The 23,741-nt window shown below is 43.8% G+C and overlaps 1 protein-coding gene across 1 annotated transcript in view; it reads left to right on the plus strand.

Annotated features, from left to right (window-relative positions):
• Window positions 1–23,741, plus strand: part of LOC115141494 (glutamate receptor ionotropic, kainate 4-like) — a 209,416-nt gene that overhangs the window by 105,572 nt on the left and 80,103 nt on the right. The window contains exon 6 of the mRNA XM_029680400.2: window positions 13,892–13,945. Coding sequence (XP_029536260.1) covers window positions 13,892–13,945 — 54 coding nt within the window. The remainder of the gene's footprint in view (window positions 1–13,891; window positions 13,946–23,741) is intronic.

A 23,741-nucleotide genomic window follows, 5' to 3' on the forward strand; every position in this document is an offset into this window, starting at 1 on the left:
GAGGCGAAGGTCGAGAGCCGTGCGTCCTCCGAAACATAACCCATCCAAGCCGCACTGCTTCTTGACACAATGCAGGCTTAACCCGGAAGCCAGCCACATCAATGTGTCGGAGGAAACACGGTACACCTGATGACTGTGTCAGCGTGCATGAGCCCGGCACACCACAGGAGTCACTAGAGTGCGATGGGACAAGGACATCCCTGCCGGCCAAACCCTCCCCTAACCCGGATGACGCTGGGCCAATTGTGTGCTGCCCCATGGGTCTCCCGGTCATGGATGGCTGCGACAGAGCCTGGACTCAAACCAGGATTTCTAGTGGCACAGCTAGCACTGCGATGCAGTGCCTTAGACCACTGTGCCACTCGGGAGGCCCATCTTCATCATTCTAATGACATGCTTGAATAATATAGGACTAGATGCAGACGGCTTTCACTTCTCTTCACAAAGATTGAATGGTCATGGGTCTGAATAAATAACTGCTATAGACCACCGCCATCATGCGTTCGCTCTTCTATCAAACGACCCGTTAGTGCTATTAGCTGCACTCAGAAAACAAGAGCTTGCATGCCTCTTCAAATTGTCTACTGGTATAAGAAATGCCAAAAATGCCAGCAAGCTATTCTAGTCTAGAGAGGGCAGCGGAGCACAGGTGCGTGCAAATTGCGCAAGATACAGAGGCTAGTTAGAAGCTTATTATTCATAACCCATCATTAATTAACTAAATATATGGCTAATACTGCATTGAATGTATTTCCCGAAAGAGGTAGGCTAGGACATCTGTATACAATGTACACATCTGTATACACATCGGCTTCCTATTGCGCAACAAAGCCTCCTTCACTCACGCCGCCAAACATACCCTCGTAAAACTGACTATTCTACCGATCCTTGACTTCGGCGATGTAATTTACAAAATGTGTGTTCCGGAGTTCCAAATTGAGCAGCTGCTGAAAAATGAGCTCCTGTATATATTGAGATTTAAATGGTTTTTTAGAGTGAAGTACATCGAAAAAATCAAGAGAAGACAAAACAAGGAACAAACCAAAAAGACAGGCTTTTGAAGAAGTAACTATTTTTCATAAAATTGTACAGTTATCTTAGCTAGCTGAATTGTTTACTTGTTGCTAAGCAGTTGCTAGGGACTCTCCTGGAAGAAGCTAGCTAGCTTACAAAGAATAACAACAAAAAATATCTAGTTAACAGAAGAAAGGAAGACAAAATAAGGACAGAAGAAAAAGGAAAAGAAAAAGGACAACAAAGTGAAACCTCTAAAGAAACAAGAGACCATAATACAAGAAACAGCACTATAGAGAGATAGAACAACAACAACGCAGCCACTGCCAGCTAGCCTACTTCAGCAGTACTGTATCATTTGAATTATTTTAGTCAATAAGATTCCTGCTACGTAAGCTTAACTTTCTGAACATTCGAGACGTGTAGTCCATTTGTCATTCCAATCTCCTTTGCATTAGCGTAGCCTCTTCTGTAGCCTGTCAACTATGTGTCTGTCTATCCCTGTTCTCTCCTCTCTGCACAGACCATACAAACGCTCCACACCGCGTGGCCGCGGCCGCTCTAATCTGGTGGTCCCAGCGCGCACGACCCACGTGGAGTTCCAGGTCTCCGGTAGCCTCTGGAACTGCCGATCTGCGGCCAACAAGGCAGAGTTCATCTCAGCCTATGCCTCCCTCCAGTCCCTCGACTTCTTGGCACTGACGGAAACATGGATCACCACAGATAACACTGCTACTCCTACTGCTCTCTCTTCGTCCGCCCACGTGTTCTCGCACACCCCGAGAGCTTCTGGTCAGCGGGTGGTGGCACCGGGATCCTCATCTCTCCCAAGTGGTCATTCTCTCTTTCTCCCCTTACCCATCTGTCTATCGCCTCCTTTGAATTCCATGCTGTCACAGTTACCAGCCCTTTCAAGCTTAACATCCTTATCATTTATCGCCCTCCAGGTTCCCTCGGAGAGTTCATCAATGAGCTTGATGCCTTGATAAGCTCCTTTCCTGAGGACGGCTCACCTCTCACAGTTCTGGGCGACTTTAACCTCCCCACGTCTACCTTTGACTCATTCCTCTCTGCCTCCTTCTTTCCACTCCTCTCCTCTTTTGACCTCACCCTCTCACCTTCCCCCTCTACTCACAAGGCAGGCAATACGCACCTCATCTTTACTAGATGCTGTTCTTCCACTAACCTCACTGCAACTCCCCTCCAAGTCTCCGACCACTACCTTGTATCCTTTTCCCTCTTGCTCTCATCCAACACTTCCCACACTGCCCCTACTGGATGGTATCGCGCCGTCCCAATCTTCGCTCTCTCTCCCCCGCTACTCTCTCCTCTTCCATCCTATCATCTCTTCCCTCTGCTCAAACCTTCTCCAACCTATCTCCTGATTCTGCCTCCTCAACCCTCCTCTCCTCCCTTTCTGCATCCCTTGATTCTCTATGTCCCCTATCCTCCAGGCCGGCTCGGTCCTCCCCTCCTGCTCCGTGGCTCGACGACTCATTGCGAGCTCACAGAACAGGGCTCCGGGCAGCCGAGCGGAAATGGAGGAAAACTCGCCTCCCTGCGGACCTGGCATCCTTTCACTCCCTCCTCTCTACATTTTCCTCTTCTGTCTCTGCTGCTAAAGCCACTTTCTACCACTCTAAAGTCCAAGCATCTGCCTCTAACCCTAGGAAGCTCTTTGCCACCTTCTCCTCCCTCCTGAATCCTCCTCCCCCTCCCCCTCCTCCCTCTCTGCAGATGACTTCGTCAACCATTTTGAAAAGAAGGTCGACGACATCCGATCCTCGTTTGCTAAGTCAAACGACACCGCTGGTTCTGCTCACACTGCCCTACCCTGTGCTCTGACCTCTTTCTCCCCTCTCTCTCCAGATGAAATCTCGCGTCTTGTGACGGCCGGCCGCCCAACAACCTGCCCGCTTGACCCTATTCCCTCCTCTCTTCTCCAGACCATTTCCGGAGACCTTCTCCCTTACCTCACCTCGCTCATCAACTCATCCCTGACCGCTGGCTACGTCCCTTCTGTCTTCAAGAGAGCGAGAGTTGCACCCCTTCTGAAAAAACCTACACTCGATCCCTCCGATGTCAACAACTACAGACCAGTATCCCTTCTTTCTTTTCTCTCCAAAACTCTTGAACGTGCCGTCCTTGGCCAGCTCTCCCGCTATCTCTCTCAGAATGACCTTCTTGATCCAAATCAGTCAGGTTTCAAGACTAGTCATTCAACTGAGACTGCTCTTCTCTGTATCACGGAGGCCCTCCGCACTGCTAAAGCTAACTCTCTCTCCTCTGCTCTCATCCTTCTAGACCTATCGGCTGCCTTCGATACTGTGAACCATCAGATCCTCCTCTCCACCCTCTCCGAGTTGGGCATCTCCGGCGCGGCCCACGCTTGGATTGCGTCCTACCTGACAGGTCGCTCCTACCAGGTGGCGTGGCGAGAATCTGTCTCCTCACCACGCGCTCTCACCACTGGCGTCCCCCAGGGCTCTGTTCTAGGCCCTCTCCTATTCTCGCTATACACCAAGTCACTTGGCTCTGTCATAACCTCACATGGTCTCTCCTATCATTGCTATGCAGACGACACACAATTAATCTTCTCCTTTCCCCCTTCTGATGACCAGGTGGCGAATCGCATCTCTGCATGTCTGGCAGACATATCAGTGTGGATGACGGATCACCACCTCAAGCTGAACCTCGGCAAGACGGAGCTGCTCTTCCTCCCGGGAAGGACTGCCCGTTCCATGATCTCGCCATCACGGTTGACAACTCCATTGTGTCCTCCTCCCAGAGCGCTAAGAACCTTGGCGTGATCCTGGACAACACCCTGTCGTTCTCAACTAACATCAAGGCGGTGGCCCGTTCTTGTAGGTTCATGCTCTACAACATCCGCAGAGTACGACCCTGCCTCACACAGGAAGCGGCGCAGGTCCTAATCCAGGCACTTGTCATCTCCCGTCTGGATTACTGCAACTCGCTGTTGGCTGGGCTCCCTGCCTGTGCCATTAAACCCTACAACTCATCCAGAACGCCGCAGCCCGTCTGGTGTTCAACCTTCCCAAGTTCTCTCACGTCACCCCGCTCCTCCGCTCTCTCCACTGGCTTCCAGTTGAAGCTCGCATCCGCTACAAGACCATGGTGCTTGCCTACGGAGCTGTGAGGGGAACGGCACCTCAGTACCTCCAGGCTCTGATCAGGCCCTACACCCAAACAAGGGCTCTGCGTTCATCCACCTCTGGCCTGCTCGCCTCCCTACCACTGAGGAAGTACAGTTCCCGCGCAGCCCAGTCAAAACTGTTCGCTGCTCTGGCCCCCAATGGTGGAACAAACTCCCTCACGACGCCAGGACAGCGGAGTCAATCACCACCTTCCGGAGACACCTGAAACCCCACCTCTTTCAGGAATACCTAGGATAGGATAAAGTAATCCTTCTCACCCCCCCCCCCCAAAAGATTTAGATGCACTATTGTAAAGTGGCTGTTCCACTGGATGTCTTAAGGTGAACGCACCAATTTGTAAGTCGCTCTGGATAAGAGCGTCTGCTAAATGACATAAATGTAAATGTAAAATAGCCTCCAACACTACTCAGCAAACTGGATGCAGTCTATCACAGTGCCATCCATTTGTCACCAAAGCCCCATATACCACCCACCACTGCGACCTGTATGCTCTCGTCGGCTGGCCCTCGCTACACATTCGTCGCCAAACCCACTGGCTCCAGGTCATCTATAGGTCTTTGCTAGGTAAAGCTCCGCCTTATCTCAGCTCACTTGTCACGATAACAACACCCACCTGTAGCACGCGCTCCTGCAGGTATATCTCACTGGTCATCCCCAAAGCCAACACCTAATTTGGCCGCCTTTCCTTCCAGTTCTCTGCTGCCATTGACTGGAACAAATTGCAAAAATAGCTGAAGTGGGAGACTTATCTCCCTCACTAACTTTAAACGTCAGCTATCCGAGCAGCTAACTGATCGATGCGGCTGTACACAGCCCATCTGTAAATAGCCCATCCAATCCACCTACCTCATCCCCATATTGTTTTTATTTACTTTTTTGCTCTTTTGCACACCAGTATTTCTACTTTCACATCATCATCTGCACATCTATCACTCCAGTGTTCGTTTGCTAAATTGTAATTACTTCGCCACTATGGCCTATTTATTGCCTTACCTCCAGACGCCATTTGTACACACTGTATATAGACTTTTTTTTCTATTATGTTATTGACTGTACGTTTGTTTATTCCATGTGTAACTCTGTATTGTTATTTATGTCGCACTGCTTTGCTTTATCTTGGCCAGGTCGCAGTTGTAAGTGACAACTTGTTCTCAACTGGCCTACCTGGTTAAATAAAGATTAAATAAAAAATTAAATAAATCAATAAAATAAAAACACTACAGGACCAAAAGTATGTGGACACCTGCTTGAACATCTCATTCCAAAATCATGGGCATTAATATGGAGTTGGTCCCTCCTTTACTGCTATAACAGCCTCCACTCTTCTGGGAAGGCTTTCCACTAGATGTTGGAACATTGCTGCGGGGACTTGCTTCCATTCAGCTACAAGAGCATTTGTGAGGTCGGGCACTGATGTTGGGCGTTTAGGACTGGCTTGCAGTCGGTGTTCCAGACATTCGATGGGGTTGAGGTCAGGGCTCTGTGCAGGCCAATCAAGATCTTCCACACCAATCTCGACAAATCATTTCTGTGTGGACCTCGCTTTGTGGTGGCATTATCATGTTGAAACAGGAATGGGCCTTCCCCAAACTGTTGCCACAAAGTTGGAAGCAGAGAATTGTGAAGAATGTAATGTATGCTGTAGCGTTACAATTTCCCTTCACTGGAACTAAGGGGCCTAGCCCGAAGCAATGAAAAAACAGTCCCAGACCATTATTCCTCCTCCACCAAACTTTACAGTTTGAACTATGCATTGGGTCAGGTAGTGTTCTCCTGTCATCCACCAAACCCAGATTAGTCCGTCGGACTGCCAGATGGTGAAGTGTGATTCATCACTCCAGAGAGTCCAATGGAGGCGAGTTTTGCACAAGTTTAGGCTTGTGTGCGGCTGCTCGGCCATGGAAACCCATTTCATGAAGCTCCCAACGAACAGTTCTTGGGCTGACGTTGCTTCCAGAGGCAGTTTGCAACTCAGTTGTGAGTGCTGCGACCGAGGACAGACCATTTTAACGAGCTTCATCACTCGTCGGTCCCGTTCTGTGAGCTTATGTCCTCCTACTTCGCGGCTGAGCCGTTGTAGCTCCTAGATGTTTCACATATAATTTAACAGTTCCATTTCACGTCATGCTGTTGATATAAATCATTTATTATAAAGGGAAAGGGAAATAGGGGTGCCCAGTCAGTTGTACAACTGAATACATTCAACTGAAATGTGTCTTATAATTTACCGGTTTCTCGCAGTTATTTATCCCGGGAAAAGGGAGTGGTTTTGGGTGGTAAATCTCTGTAACCAGATTTCTGCCATTCAACCCTAGTGCATGCCAGTGCCATAGCAGGACTGGCACTGGGAAAGCCAATCCCTCACAATATCCTCTAAGAAGACAAGCAAAAATGTGCCTGTCTTCCCATCCGCATCACTCTGGACAAATGCCACGCCCACTAACGTTTTTTCACCATGATAAGTCTGGATTTGCTCCCTCCCAAGCTACTTCTCAAATGGAAACACTTTCAAACCATTTTGATTAGTCCCAGAAACCGATGGGTTGGGCCAGACCGACCTACACGAATCACATCGTTTTGATATCAGCTCAATCGACTTCTAGGACAACAGGTTCAGACTGATGTATTGCGTGATCGATAGAGCCGCTAAATTAAATTCAGGATGAGTCATCAGGCATAGCAAAAATCCTTGCCCCAATATTTCTCTGCATATTTTTTCCTCCCAGAAAATGCCTATCCCTCTCAAGTATTACTCTCTCCCTCACACACTCCCTCCCTCCCTGATTCGTTTTTATTTTTCACATTTCTGTATTCATCCAGTCAGTTCTTACTGTTTTATTTCTCTGCCCTTTTCCTCTTCAGTCTTAATCTTTCCCTCAATCAGAGATACTGATGGCCGTTGCCAGGCATCCTGTCGCCATGGCAACCCAGGGGCAGAGAGTAACAACACACAGGAGCTGGGATTTCTTTCTATATCTACGCCTCTGTCCTACGGTCGCTCCATACCTCTATTATCATTCCTCTGTCTTCTACTCCTCCTTTTCTGTGGTTTATGGCACGCAGCCCGCTCATGAGGAGAGGATGTTGGCTGAGAAAATTAATTATGTTTGCCAACATTTTATGCTACACTGAAGATTTAATTACATGGTAAACTGTAAGGACTTTGTATAAAAGAGTCTGTGCTAATGATGGGACCCAAATTACCCTCTCTTCACGCAGGACATTCTATCCTCTTTGTTTATGGATGTTTACATCTTTCGTTAGGATGCTGGTCAGCCAGAGGTCTACTTCTTACACTGAAGACAGTGGGATTTCTTTCAATACTCTCAAAAGTGTTAATTTAACACTGGATCAGTGGGACTCATACAGTGGGGCAAAAAACTATTAAGTCAGCCACCAATTGTGCAAGTTCTCCCACTTAAAAAGATGAGAGAGGCCTGTAATTTTCATCATCGGTACACTTCAACTATGACAGACAAAATTAGAAAAAAAAATCCAGAAAATCACATTGTAGGATTTTTAATGAATTTATTTGCAAATTATGGTGGAAAATAAGTATTTGGTCACCTACGAACAAGCAAGATGTCTGGCTCTCACAGACCTGTAACTTCTTCTTTAAGAGGCTCCTCTGTCCTCCACTCGTTACCTTTATTAATGGCACCTGTTTGAACTTGTTATCAGTATAAAAGACACATGTCCACAACCTCAAACAGTCACACTCCAAACTCCACTAATGCCAAGACCAAAGAGCTGTCAAAGGACACCAGAAACAAAATTGTAGACCTGCACCAGGCTGGGAAGACTGAATCTGCAATAGGTAAGCAGCTTGGTTTGAAGAAATCAACTGTGGGAGCAATTATTAGGAAATGGAAGACATACAAGACCACTGATAATCTCCCTCGATCTGGGGTCAAAATTATCACAAGAAAGGTGAGCAAAAATCCCAGAACCACACAGGGGGACCTAGTGAATGACCTGCAGAGAGCTGGGACCAAAGTAACAAAGCCTACCATCAGTAACACACTACGCCGCCAGGGACTCAAATCCTGCAGTGCCAGACGTGTCCCCCTGCTTAAGCCAGTACATGTCCAGGCCCATCTGAAGTTTGCTAGAGAGCCTTTGGATGATCCAGAAGAAGATTGGGAGAATGTCATATGGTCTGATGAAACCAAAATATAACTTTTTGGTAAAAACTAAACTCGTCGTGTTTGGAGGACAAAGAATGCTGAGTTGCATCCAAAGAACACCATACATACTGTGAAGCATGGGGGTGGAAACATCATGCTTTGGGGCTGTTTTTCTGCAATGGGACCAGGACTACTGATCCGTGTAAAGGAAAGAATGAATGGGGCCACGTATCGTGAGATTTTGAGTGAAAACCTCCTTCCATCAGCAAGGGCATTGAAGATGAAACGTGGCTGGGTCTTTCAGCGTGACAATGATCCCAAACACACCGCCAGGGCAGCGAAGGAGTGGCTTCGTAAGAAGCATTTCAAGGTCCTGGAGTGGCCTAGCCAGTCTCCAGAACTCAACCCCATAGAAAATCTTTGGAGGGAGTTAAAAGTCTGTGTTGCCCAGCAACAGCACCAAAACATCACTGCTCTAGAGGAGATCTGCATGGAGGAATGGGCCAAAATACCAGCAACAGTGTGTGAAAACCTTGTGAAGACTTACAGAAAACGTTTGATCTCTGTCATTGCCAACAAAGGGTATATAACATTATTGAGTATTGAGATAAACTTTTGTTATTGACCAAATACTTATTTTCCACCATATTTTGCAAATCAATTCATAAAAAATCCTACAATGTGATTTTCTGGATTTTTAAAATAATGTTGTCTGTCATAGTTGAGTGTACCTATGATGAAAATTACAGGTCTCTCTCATCTTTTTAAGTGGGAGAACTTGCACATTTGGTGGCTGACTAAATACTTTTTTTGCCCCACTGTATATGCTCTGTGAAAGTGTTACATTTAACACTCCAATCGTTAAATACACCGGTGTATTTGCTGTGTGTTCTGCAGCAGGGAGTTTGTGGTCAGAGGCTTCAGCTTCAGCATCACCAAACGTAATCTTGAGATGAGGCATCAGCATCACTGAGTGTAATCTCGATATGTCAGCCCCCCATGTTGCCCTACTATACACAGCTGCGGTCGGATTTGCTCAGATATTGTGCTCGGCATGGGTGTGCAACTTTTTTTTTAAACCCTGAGAAACAGTTAAAGGGGCTATAAGGACAACAGAAAGCTGAGGAAGTTTGGCTCTGTGCCAGCCAAAGGAACAACGTGTATTTTACAGTGCAGTGTCCACCTGTCTTTCTCCACTAAATTATGTAATTTGACTTACATTGAGTAACATGGAAGAACACCCAATTCTGATGTGAGACCATGCAAGCTTGTTGGATTCTCTACTTGGCAGACCTGACAATCTGATACTATAAAACGGTTTAACAAATGTTAACAAACTAGCACGTAACGTATCATGTGATCGGTTTCCTCTTATTAGCAGCTATTCAAATAGTAATAACCATAGAATCAAAAGGTAATGACTCAGTGTCATGGAAGTGATCACAGTGCCGTGAAAAATAATTAGCCCCTTTTTAATTTTCTCGACTTTTGCATATTGTTGATACTAAATGTTATCAGTTCTTCAGCCAAAACCTGATATTCCATAAAGGGAACACGAAATAACAAATAACACAACAACTACATACTTATTTCATTTATTTAATTAACAAAGTTATTCAACACCCAATGAAAAAGTAATTGCCCCCTTACACTCAATAACTGGTTGTGCCACCTTCAGATGCAAATACTTTTTCAGGGCACTGTATCTTATCACACATCAAGACACAAAAAAAAACGTAATCCAGTCGCTTGACTACTTGACCTATAATAACCCCATGACCTGTAGATCGAATATCATTGTTTTCTTGTAAGAAAGAAGGATGTTTTTTTTTTATCAGAGAACAGACCATACTATTCGGAGATCATTATTTTACAATGCTGTGACTGTCACTGTTATTGAAAACATCTCTATCTAGCCTCTGTTTCCTTAGAGACCAAGGCTTTATCTCATTCTGGGATAATTACGCCCCTCTCACCTTGTTCTTGCTATCTTCACAAGCTGGTCTTTGCGCATTATCTTTCCTGATTAACTGATTATAATCAGACCTTGTTTATAGAACTGCTGGCTTTATTAAAGTGGGAAAGGAATGACTAAGCATATCATTTATTTGTATATGCGTGGCTTTCCCCAAGTCGGGGAATCTACCTCTTTGAATCATATTAGTTTTTGCTGTAAGACCTCTTTGGATAAATACATTTTCATGCCAGAAGAACCTGCAGCTCTTGGGAACTGGAGCCTGCGTCTATTTGTACCCCGAAGGTACAAGTAGAGAATCCAACAAGCTTGCCTGGTCTCACATCAGAATTAGGTGTTCTTCCATGTTACTCAAACATACAATTTTGAAGTTGTTCCAAACGTCAATTTTCGATGTGTTCGGGTTAAGTTTAGGAATTAACTCCAAAATTCTTACGGTTAGGCATTAACTCTGAATGACTAAGGTAAGGGTTAAGGTTTGTGATAGGCATAAAACAGAAAATATCAAAAACAACTTTCTATTGCTGGATTCGAACATACAAACTTTGGAATAAGAGATGCAAGACGCCCATCCACCATTCTCAGACATGGATGGACGTCGAATACTGACTTGTATCACGGGTGAACTGGCTGAGAATCTCTCAGGGGAAATGTGTGTGGATGGATGAGCAAAGACCTACTGTAACTTCCATTGAATAAGATCCAGGAGTCAACAAGCCTTGTTGAACAGTTTTCCATTGATCCACTGTAATCTATGAAATACAGTACCAGTCAAAAGTTTGGACACACCTACTCATTCAAGGGTTTTTCTTTATTTTTGACTATTTTCTACATTTTAAAATAATAGTGAAGACATCAAAACTATGAAATAACACATATGGAATCATGTAGTAAGTGTTACACTAATCAAAATATATTTTATATTTGAGATTCTTCAAAGTAGACACTCTAGCCTTGATGACTGCTTTGCACATTCTTGGCAAGCTCTCAACTAGCTTCATGAGGAAGACACCTGGAATACATTTAAATTAACACCTGTGCATTGTCAAAAGTTAATTTGTGGAACTTCTTTCAATCAGCTGTGTTGTGACAAGGTAGCAAAGGTAGCGGTGGTATACAGAAGATAGCCCTATTTGTTAAAAGACTAAGTCCATATTATGGCAAGAACAGCTCAAATAAGCAAAGAGAAATGACAGTCAATCATTACTTTAAGACATGGACAGTGCGGAAAATGTCAAGAATTTTGAAAGTTTCTTCAAGTGCAGACGCAAAACCCATCAAGCGCTATGATGAAACTGGCTCTCATGAGGACCGCCACAGGAAAAGAAGACCCAGAGTTACCTTTGCTGCAGAGGATAAGTTCATTAGAGTTAACTGCACCTCAGATTGCATCCCAAATAAATGCTTCACACATTAACAGACACATCTCAACATCAACTGTTCAGAGGAGATGTGAATCGGGCTTTCATGGTCGAATTGCTGCAAGACAACACTACTGAAGGACACCAATAAGAAGACGAGACTTCCTTGGGCCAAGAAACACGAGCAATAGACATTAGACCGGTGGATATCTGTCCTTTTGGTCTGATGAGTCCAAATTTGAGATTTTTGAAGACTATCATTTGTTTTTCAACAGGACAATGACCCAACACACCTCCAGGTTGTGTCAGGGCTATTTGACCAAGGAGGAGAGAGATGGAGTGCTGCATCAGATGACCTGGCCTCCACAATCACCCGACCTCGACCCAATTTAGATGGTTTGGGATGAGTTGGACCGCAGAGTGAAAGAAAAGCAGCCAACAAGTGCTCAGCACATGTGGGAACTCCTCCAAGATGTTTGGAAATTCCAGGTGAAGCTGGTTGAGAGAATGCCAAGAGTGTGCAAAGCTGTCATCAAGGTGGCTACTTTGAGGAACCTACAATCTAAAATATATTTCGATTTGTTTAACACTTTTTTTGTTGCTACATGATTCCATATGTGTTATTTCAGTTTGGATGTCTTTACTGTTATTCTACAATGTAGAAAATAAAGAAAAACCCTTGAATGTGTAGGTGTGTCCAAACTTTTGACTGGTACTGGATATCTCAGATGTAAGTCAGAATAGGCTGATTGTAAAAAATAAAATGTTTTTTAAGCTTTGCGTCCACAGTTCACATTGGTTGAAACATTAAACAAATAGGGTGGAACAGTATACCAAAAGAAACATGCTAAAAGAAACTGTAGAAAGTTGACCTTCACAACCAGTGCTTGCTGCTGAGGCTTGATTAAATCAAATCCTAAAGTATTGAGCAGCATACTAAAATATCATATTACTAATTGCTCCAAAGAGAGCCCGTCATTAGATAAGAATATGCCATGTCTTATCAAGATGTGGGTGGATTTGATCTTCCGCTGTGTAATCGAGCAGGAGACTGCAGAGAATGTCTGACCTTTCTCACTTTTCTCTCTCTCCCCAACCCCTTCTTTCTCTCTCCATACAATGTGTTCGGATAGTATTCAGACCCCTTCCCTTTTTCCACATTTTGTTACGTTACAGCCTTATTCTAAAATGGATTAAAACATTTTTTTACCTCATCAATCTACACACAATAGGCTTTTAGTCATTTTTGCAAATGAATTAAAATAAAAAACAGAAATTACCTTATTTACATAAGAATTCAGATCCTTTGCTATGAGACTCGAAATTGAGCTCATGTGCATCCTGTTTCCATTGATCATCCTTGAGATGTTTCTACACCTTGATTCAATTGATTGGACATGATTTGGAAAGGCACACACCTCTCTGTATACAGTGCATTCAGAAAGTATTCAGACCCCTTGGCTTTCCCCCATTTTGTTATGTTACAGCCTTAATCTAAAATGGATTCAATCGTTTTTCCACTTATCAATCTACTTACAATTGAAAAAAGCAAAACAGGTTTTTATAAAAGTTTGCACATTTTATTAAATATAAATAACTGAAATATCACATTTACATTATTCAGTATTCAGACCCTTTACTCAGTACTTTGTTGACGCTCCATTGGCAGCGATTACGGCCTCGAGTCTCAAGGACATTCAGAGACTTGTCCTGAAGCCACTCTTTTGTTGTCTTGGCTGTGTGCTTAGGGTTGTTTTCCTGTTGGAGGGGTGAACCTTCACCCCAGTCTGAGGTCAACGATCTCTCTGTACTTTGCTCCGTTAGTCTTTCCCAGTGCATGTCAGAGCAAAAACCAAGCCATGAGGTCAAAGGAATTGTCCGTAGAGCTCCGAGACAGGATTGTGTCGAGGCACAGATCTGGGGGAGGGTATCAAAAAATATCTGTAGCATTGAAGGTCCCCAAGAAAACAGTGGCCTCCATTATTCTTAAATGGAAAACGTTTGGAATCACCTAGTCTCTTCCTAGAGCTGGCCGCCCAGCCAAACTGAGCAATCGGGGGAGAAGGGCCTTGGTCAGGGAGGTGACCAAGAATCCAATGGTCGCTCTGACAGAGCTCCAGAGTTCCTCTGTTCCTAATGTTTTGTACACTAGGTGTATATCAGCTTCTCAATATATATATTTTTTTCTCCTTATCCCTCTCTCTCTCCTCCTCCCGTCTCTCTCTGTCTTTCTTCCAGGCATCGGAGCTGGGCATGCTGTCCGTCTACTACACCTACATCTTCACCTCGCTGGTAAGGAGATGGGGCCTGCCGCTGCTACTCGTTAATGGAAATTGATGATGTTGGTAACACTTTGCACTAATGGTCCTGTAGAGATGATTCATATCGGCCTGATTGATGACTCATTAATGGGATCCTGGAGCCCATGTTTTCCTCTTCCTCTCACCCAGTTGCTCGGATCCCCATGTATTTATGTGCCACTGGGTGCTGGGGGGCAAGAGAGGGGGGATATCATTGTGGAGAATGATGATCCACACCCTCAATTTCCTAAAGAGAGAAAGCGATCACTCAACAAAGCATCATACAGCACCATCCCCACAGGAAGAAGAGACCACTCGTTATTTATGTAATGCTCTTTCAGCATTCAGTTAATCATCACCTGTCCACGCATCATCCCCAACGTAGCAATATTCCCTCGAAATTACACACACAAGCAATGCTCGGCTGATCCTTCTCAACAAATGGCAGCTTTTGATTATGCCTATTTTCAACATGGAAAGAATACTGTTCGCTATACTTCCAAGTAATCAGTGAAGGGAGTCAGATCACTTTATTCTGCTCCCACATAGAGGAGTGTATTGGAGGGTCTATCTTTGACAGGTAGCGTGAGTAATTACCCATTCCTTTCATGTTGGCGGTGGGGTGAATGGGTGAGGGGGAGATGCCCCCCTTAGCAATGCCTACCATGCTGCATGAAAAAGCATTCCCAACTCTCTTGAGCACTATGTTTTGACATTACCACAGTGCTTAAGTACCTTTTTTAAAAATGTGCTTTTAAAATATATGGTGGCTGGCCCAAAACAGAAAATGTTCAAACATTTTGCAAAATGAAAATGAGCGTGTCTTATTGGAAAATGGTGCTCCCGAGTGGCACTGCGGTCTAAGGCACTGCATCTCAATGATAGAGGCGTCACTACAGACACCCTGGTTCTGTAGTGTATCACAACCGGCTGTGATTGGGAGTCCCACAGGGCGGCGCACAATTGGCCCAGCATCGTTTGGGTTTGGCCGGTTGTAGGCTGTCCTTGTAAATAAGAACTTGTTCTTAACTGACTTGCCTAGTTAAATAAAGGTTACATGTAAACAAATATATAATAATTTAATTGAACACGTCCAGGTTAGTCCTTCCCTATTTCAGTCCGTTTTCTTCCAGTTGGTTCCTAATAAACACGACCCTGATGTGTAACGTAGGTGTCAGTGCTGGTGCCCGTGATGTCAGGCAGAATGGCTGTGGGGCACTGTAAGAAATTAAATCCCATGTCCCAGATAGTGCAGCAGCCCAATTTGTGCGTCGGCTGGGGGAGTAGACATTTGTCATTTGTCACTAGCTTAGATGTGGTGATAGGACAATTTTGTGATCAGCCGCTCCAGAGGATAAGAGATAGTCACTCCTCACATCCTCTGTTTTATATCTTTCTATATATCATCTCTCTCTAGCTCTTTCTGTCTCTCTCCATCTCTATCTGTCTGTCTCTTTCTCTGTCTCTCTCTCCGTCTCTCTCACCATCACATCCCTGACTGTCACTTCCACCTGCAATGAGCTGTCTGGGATGTTGGAACGTATTCAAATTGATATGTGTGGTAGGTAATCCAGAGATCTTGACAGATACAGTGGGTCTCATTTGGATGTGAATTGTTTTGAATTCATTAAGATTAACCAAGGTATTCAAAAAGTACCATCCTGGAATGCATTCATTCAAATTTGAACTTGAACCTAATCCACACTTCAGATGTTTTTTTGACTCAGTAACATATCAGACTACAATTGTCATAATGCTTTGAAACATAGTTAACATTTACTCCTAATTAAAAAGTAATATTGTACTGAAAATAGCACAATGAGCAATGTGTGTCTGAGCAATCTGATATACAGTACCAGTCCAAAGTTTGGACATACCTACTCATTCAAGGGTTTTCTTAATTTTGACAATTTACTACAATGTAGAATAGTAGTGAAGACATCAGAACTATGAAATAACACATATGGAATCATATAGTAACCATAAAAGTTTTAAACAAATCAACATATATTTGATGTTTGAGATTCTTCAAAGCAGCCACCCTTTGCCTTGGTGAGTTTTGCACTCTCTTGGCATTCTCTCAACCAGCTTCACCTGTAATGCTTTTCCAATTGTCTTGAAGGAGTTCCCACCTATGCTGAGCACTTGTTGGCTGCTTTTCATAGTTTTGATGTCTTCACTATTATTCTACAATGTAGAAAATAGTAAAAAATAAAGAAAAACCGTGGAATCACCACCTTCCGGAGACACCTGAAACCCCACCTCTTTAAGGAATACCTAGGATAGGATAAAGTAATCACTCTCACCCCCCCCTTAAAAGATTTAGATGCACTACTGTTCCACTGGATGTCATAAGGTGAATGCACCAATTTGTAAGTCGCTCTGGATAAGAGCGTCTGCTAAATGACTTAAATGTAAATGAATGAGTAGGTGTGTCCAAACTTTTTACTGGTACTGTAAATACAGTTGAAGTCGGAAGTTTCCATAAACAAGTTTTAACGACTCCAACCGAAGTGTTTCAACCACTCCACAAATTTCTTGTTAACAAACTATAGTTTTGGCACATCGGTTAGGACATCTACTTTGTGCATGACACAAGTAATATTTCCAACAATTGTTTACAGACAGATTATTTCACTTATAATTCACTGTATCACAATTCCAGTGGGTCAGAAGTTTACATACTGTCACGGATGTCCTCCTCTTCATCAAAAGAGGAGAGGCGAGAAGCATCGGAGGGCCAAAATGCGGCGTGGTATGTGTTCATCTTGAATTTTAATAAAGAAAACACTGAACACTGAAACACACTATACAAAAACAATAAACAAAATAACGACCGTGAAGCTAATGAGAACTGTGCTGACACAAGCAATCAACATAGACAATCACCCACAAACAAACAGTGCAACCCAGGCTACCTAAGTATGATTCTCAATCAGAGACAACTAATGACACCTACCTCTGATTGAGAACCATACTAGGCCGAAACATACAAATCCCCAAATCATAGAACAACAAACATAGACTGCCCACCCCAACTCACGCCCTGACCATACTAAATAAATACAAAACAAAGGAAATAAAGGTCAGAAAGTGACACATACACTAAGTTGACTGTGCTTTAGAAGCTTCTGATAGGCTAAGTGACATTGTTTGAGTCAATTGGAGGTGTACCTGTGGATGTATTTCATGTCCTACCTTCAAACTCAGTGCCTCTTTGCTTGACATCATGGGAAACTCAAAAGAAACTAAAGAAAAATTGTAAACCTCCACAAGTCTGGTTTATCCTTGGGAGCAATTTACAAATGCTTTAAGGTACAAAATTCATCTGTACAAACAATAGTACACAAGTATAAACACCATGGGACCATGCAGCCATCATACTGCTCAGGAAGGAGACGCGTTCTGTCTCCTAGAGATGAACGTACTTTGGTGCGAAAAGTGCAAATCAATCCCAGAACAACAGCAAAGGACCTTGTGAAGATGCTGGAGGAAACAGGCATAAAAGTATCAATATCCACAGCAAAACGAGTCCTATATCGACATAACTTGAAAGGACGCTCAGCAAGGAAGAAGCCACTGCTCCAAGCCGCCATAAAAAAGCCAGACTACAGTTTGCAACTGCACATGGGGACAAAGATCATACTTTTTGGAAAAATGTCCTCTGATCTGATGAAACAAAAATTGATCTGTTAGATCTGTTTTAATGATCTGTTTTTATGTTTGGAGGAAAAAGGGGGAGGCTTGCAAGCCGAAGAACACCATCCCAACCCTGAAGCACAGGGGTGGCAGCATCATGTTGTGGGGGTGCTTTGCTGCAGGAGGGCCTGCTGCACTTCACAATATAGATGAAATCATGAGGATGGAAAATGATGTGGATATATTGAAGCAACATCTCAACACATCAGTCAGGAAGTTAAAAGCTTGGTCGCAAATGTGTCTTCCAAATGGACAATGAACCCAAGCATACTTCCAAAGTTGTGGCAAAATGGCTTAAGGACAACAAAGTCAAGGTATTGGAGTGGCCATCACAAAGCCCTGACCTCAATCCTTTAGATCATTTGTGGGCAGAACTGAAAACACGTGTGTGAGCAAGGAGGCCTACTAACCAGACTCAGTTACACCAGCTCTGTCAGGAGGAATGGGCCAAAATTCACCCAACTTATTGTTGGAAGCTTGTGGAAGGCTATCCAAAACGTTTGACCCAAGTTAAACAGTTTAAAGGCAATGCTACCAAGTACTAATTGTAAACTTCTGACCCACTGGGAATTTGATGAAATAAATCAAATCTGAAATAAATCATTCTCTCTACTATTATTCTGACATTTCACATTCCACATTCCAATGTGAGGTAGCAGGGAATCAACAACCAATATATTGCACAATTCAAAAGATTATAAGGAATTTTCCTTCTAAGAAGTCATTTTCATTCACCTCGGTTTTAATAGTACGAGCAACCATGCAGAACACGGATCAACCATCCACTTTGTTACACAGCAAACACATTCGACCAATGATCATTGTCATCCACCTGCTCATTCATAATCTTAAGAAGGATCATGCAGAACATTTATCTATGTAACACAGTAGGCTTGTAACACTGAAATCAGTCCCCCTCCCATGAGCATGTGTATTCCCATCAGGTATCACATCTCCCCCTGCTTTACCCAGCATGCTCCTCTCTTCCTCTGACATCACCAGCCGGAGCGCTAGCCCTTTGGCACACACTGTGACAAATGACCTGACACTCCATTTGTGTGCCTAATTTGTTTCCTCAAATCATCTCAAGATATGGCTCATAAAAAAGGGGGGAGGCACTCAGCAAATGACTTCTAAAACCGGATTCTGGTGTCGCTTTTCAGGGATTCAATGCATAATATTTATCTGATGTTTGTTTTGCTTTTGTAACGGTTTTCCTGTGGTGAAGTAGAGGCGGACCAAAATGCAGCGTGGTGGTTATTCATGTTCTTTAATGAAGGAACTCTACATGAAATAACTAACAAAACAATAAATGTGCAAAAACCAAAAACAGTCCTATCTGGTGCAAACACAGAGACAGGAACAATCACCCACAAACACACAGTGAAACCCAGGCTACCTAAATATGGTTCCCAATCAGAGACAATGACTAACACCTGCCTCTGATTGAGAACCATATCAGGCCAGACATAGAAATAGACAAACAAGACATCCAACATAGAATGCCCACTCAGATCACACCCTGACCAACCAAAACATAGAAACATACAAAGCAAACTATGGTCAGGGTGTGACAGCTTTGTTGGTCTAGGGTTGTATGTTTCCTAAGTGCAGTCATTCAAAGATGCGATGCTGGCTGATTGATTAAGGAGTGTGCCGGGAGGAAATTGCAGCAGCCGTTCCGATTCTTCTTACTGTCTCTGTCTGCCACGGCCATGTAGTTTTAGAGGATTACAGACAGACGGGCTCCTCAGAGGACAATGGAACAGAACTTACAACCCATTGATAGAAACCCAAATGAGCAGCATCGTCTTGTCCAACATCATAGTTGCCTGTATCTTTGGGTGTGTATGGGTGGTGTTTGTGTACAAGTTAAGTGCCTCAAATCCCCAACATTTTGAAAATTAACTCAACAGCCTTGTTTTCGTGTGTGCGCGTCTGTCGACGTGAGTGAGCGTGTGTGCTTGTGTGTGTGTGTACATATGTGACTTGTGGACTTTGGCAGGGTCATTGAAACCGAGGATCATTGAGTGGCAGTGCTGTGAGTAGCAGCTAATACTGTGGAAATGAAAAAGGGCAGCTGAAACTGTGGGAGAGGGATTCATGTCCACTCAAATAACATCAACTTGAGTTTCCTACATTGGCTCTCCACATTTTCCTCCATGGGGGTCCCGTGTTGAGAGAGGCTTAGGGAATGTTATAGGAAAGGAGCCATGGAGAAGGTTAATCCAGTGGAATCCGTTCAGCCAGTAGACATGATAATCGCATGAACACACGCACGCACGCACGCACGCACACACACACACACACACACACACACACACTTTACCATCCCCCCTCGTTCTCTTATAGTAACTCCTTGGTGTTTCTAATGTTTTGTGCACTCAGTGTGTGTGTCACTTAAAGACAGGCCAGTCGATGAGTTATTACTGTCCCCGGGGCCAGGGAGATGGATGAGGGAGAATGACCATCAATGAGAAATCATTACGGGTAATGCACTTGGATGTATGCCGCCCAGGGGAGAGCGATGAATTCTTTCACTGTGAATTCCTTCATTAACACATCAGCCCAGATAGCCAGCTTATTATGAGACGGACCATGTGTTCCCTCGCAACATTAATTTACCTTTCCTGCCTCCGAAGGACAGGGGCCACGCCGTCCGGAAAGTAATGAATAATCAGGAAACAATCACTTCAGTTAATGATGCAGTCGGAATTAGTCTGGCAAGGTAGTGGAGAAAGGAGTTGCAAACAGGCTGCGTTAATGAGCACCTATCTGTGCGGTTTGCGGTTTTACGAGCCTTTGCAGTGGTGTTGTCTACTTAGCATCAGCCGACAACAGTTTGAGCCTTAATGTAAACTCGGCACTGTCATTCAAAGTGAAAAGTTATTCAAATACATATTTGATTTTGAAGTAAGTGGCTTTGAGCGGCTGTCCAGGAGGAGAGCCACAGCATTTAGGGCAGCGCTCCCCTCGCACGTTTCTTCATAGCCTATACGATGGCAGACCTGATAGACCTTTCCTCACCTATATGTAGAGAGAATCGTCCATATTCACTTGGAAAACCCTCCCCTCTTCCCTGCCCTCCCCCATTTGGTGTGTGGCCTATATCCGTGCGCATGAGTGTGTGCATCAGAGTGACTTGTGCCCTCCAATTCAAACTACTCGTCAAGATGGAATAAATCACGTCAGGTTATGCACAGCGCCTCGTCTTCCGTCAGCAAGATGCCTAATGTCATTTGAAGGTTAGGCGAGCAGAAGATCGCGTCACTTTGAAGCCTCAGCGCGCATGGCTTGGTTATCATATATTAAGCCCGTCGCCTAGTGGGGGCCATTTTCCTCCTGTTTGTTTTGTTCTTCATGCTTTATTTCCTCTCCACACACACATGATCTATCTTGTCAAAGCTGTTATTTTCATGCATCCATGCTTGAGGAAGAGCTGACGGTGTCTCTCGCTGTCACACACACGCATGCATGTATGCACACCCAAACACACAGAGGAGAGGGATAGCAGGGTGGCCTTGCCACCTGCTTATCTACCACTGCCGGGAAGAAGGCTATATACTGTATAACAGCCAGTGGCATAGTGCCGTGACACAACACGTGCACATGCAGGCACACAAACCTCTCTCTCTCTCTCTCTCACACACACACCTGCGTTTTTTGGGGCTTGCTGGGAACCTTTGTGCACTGAGCAATGGTTGGTTTTAACTTCTGAAGCATTGCTGATGATTTCCTTTAAAGAGCAACTTGAAAAGGGCCCATATGCAATAGGTATGAGTTAGAATAAAAATCTATAGAATAAATGTTTCAAAGTGTAAATAGGATCACTTTGGTCATATATTAAGTCTCATCCAAAACAGAGATTTGCAAGATGATTGGAAAAAAATGGTATGTCACAGAATGAAGGGTACCTTGAATTTTTATTGGGTTGGGTTTATTTTAATCCTGCCTACATGCCCACAGCTGGCAGCAACCAAGTAATCATAAATTCGAAGCACAACTGCATGCGACTGATCGTAATGCCCATGGTCAATTTGGTTTGACATCCGATATTCCTATGGGGCTAGTTAGGGACCATCAGTAAATTACACAATGTACTATAAATTGTAGAAATGAATTTACAAATATTAAAATAATTTAATGAGACAACTAAAATATAGTTCCATTTACATTGTGTAATTTAATGATGGTCTCTAACTAGCCCCAGAGATAGTCTATCCAATGTCAAATCAATTTTGCCACAGTCGCACACCAGCCGGCTGAAGCGAATTGGCAAAAGGTTTTGGCTAGCTAGCCTAGGCAACTTCAAGGCAAGACCTGGTTACTGTATCAAGTTATCTATAAAGGTGAGTGACTAGCTGTGTACTGTTTTGGCAAAGTGAATGTACAGACGCTTGCCACGTGCGAACACACACACAGAAGAGAGATCCCCCGCCCCCCACCCCCAAGACAACTCTCATTTGGCTTTAGTCAGGGCTGCTGCGTTTCTTAATGACCAAGCCGAAAAATGAGGCCAGTTCAGCCCCCCTTTGATAGTTAATCCCCATTATGTGTTTGGCATTAAAGTTTCCCTGCGTTTCTGCTGTGCCTTCTTGGGACTTGGCTTCGACATGCTTCCTGATTTTTATATTATTTTTGTGAACAGTCAGTGTCATCTCTGCAGTATGATTGGTTGAAGTTTGTGTTGAAATATGCCAATATAGTCCAGTTGAAATTTGTATTTTTATCTCTCGCTCTCTCTCTCTCTCTCTCTCTCTCTCTCTCTCTCTCTCTCTCTCTCTGTCACACAAACACTCAAACACTCTCCTGATCTTTCACACATACACTCTCCTTATCTTCCCCTCTAACTCACACACTCGCATAGTTAGTACAAATACAATGTACAGAGACAATTTACATGTGTATCAGCTTGCTGGTCTTTGAAAACTATGCTGTCCATAGCGGTTACAGGAAGTAGCACTGATCATTGCAATATGACAGACATGATATAAAAATATTTAATAAAACCGGTTCAACATACATTGCGCTGCATATTCAAATGTTTCTCATCCCGTATATTTGAATGTTACTGTGTTTGCTCACAGCACAGTGTTTGCGAGGGGAAAATGTCACCCTTAGAGCAATTCTCTAACACCAGCTTGACTGAACGGTGGATTACAAAAAAAAACACAACACCACATGTCTCTGTTGTCTCTATGACTACATGCCATTTGCGACGCCCAAACCTTGCCATTCAAAATGCTTTAAAAGTCATTCCACTGTGACACCCAAAATTATTTGGGATTTAATTAATTCCTGACAAACAGCTTATGTAAAGTTCATATTTCTGTGTTTAGACACAGAGTTTGAGAATCAGCCAACTGAGTAATAGAAAAGTTAAAAGGCTACATGGAAAGGTGACAACAGAGAGAGGGGCCTCTCGTCAGAATATAAAGTATGTCATTATTTTGTCATATGCTAATGCTGGCATGATGTGTTCACTTAAGCATTGCTTCCTTGTACTCGAGGGGGAAGATTACTCTGCATTGTTGTCAGTGCAGATAAAATCCAGACGGGGGGCAAAATGCATTTATGGGGCAATGTGACAGAGATACAAATGTATTTCTTAAATGGAGACAAACCATTTAGCACCTAACTTTACTGCTTCCCCTTAAACTTTTAGGTTTATGTCTGAAGTCGGCAAGATGATTGATTACTGTGTGCCACCCCTCATTGCAGCTCTCTTTCTCTCTCCCTGTGCGAATGTCTTCATGGTTCAGTGTTGACAATTGCATTGCCTGCTATAGCATCCCATTCCTCCCCGTCAGAGGCATTTCCTTTATGCCCTTAACATACAGTTATGTTCTCTTATGACCGTAATTCTCCATATATACACTATAATGCCTGTAAATGCCCCAGAGCAGGGATGGGCAACTCCAGTCCTCGGGGGCCTGTTTGGTGTCACACCTGTTTGGTGTCGCTCCATCTGACTCCAATAATCAACTAATCATAATCTTCAGTTTAAAATGCAATTCGTTTTAATCAGCTGTGTTTGCTAGGGATGGGGGAAAAGTGTGACACCAGTCCGTCCCCCGAGAGTGCGCGTC

This window comes from Oncorhynchus nerka, linkage group LG14 (genome assembly GCF_034236695.1).
Source record: "Oncorhynchus nerka isolate Pitt River linkage group LG14, Oner_Uvic_2.0, whole genome shotgun sequence".
Taxonomy (NCBI): Eukaryota; Metazoa; Chordata; class Actinopteri; order Salmoniformes; family Salmonidae; genus Oncorhynchus; species Oncorhynchus nerka.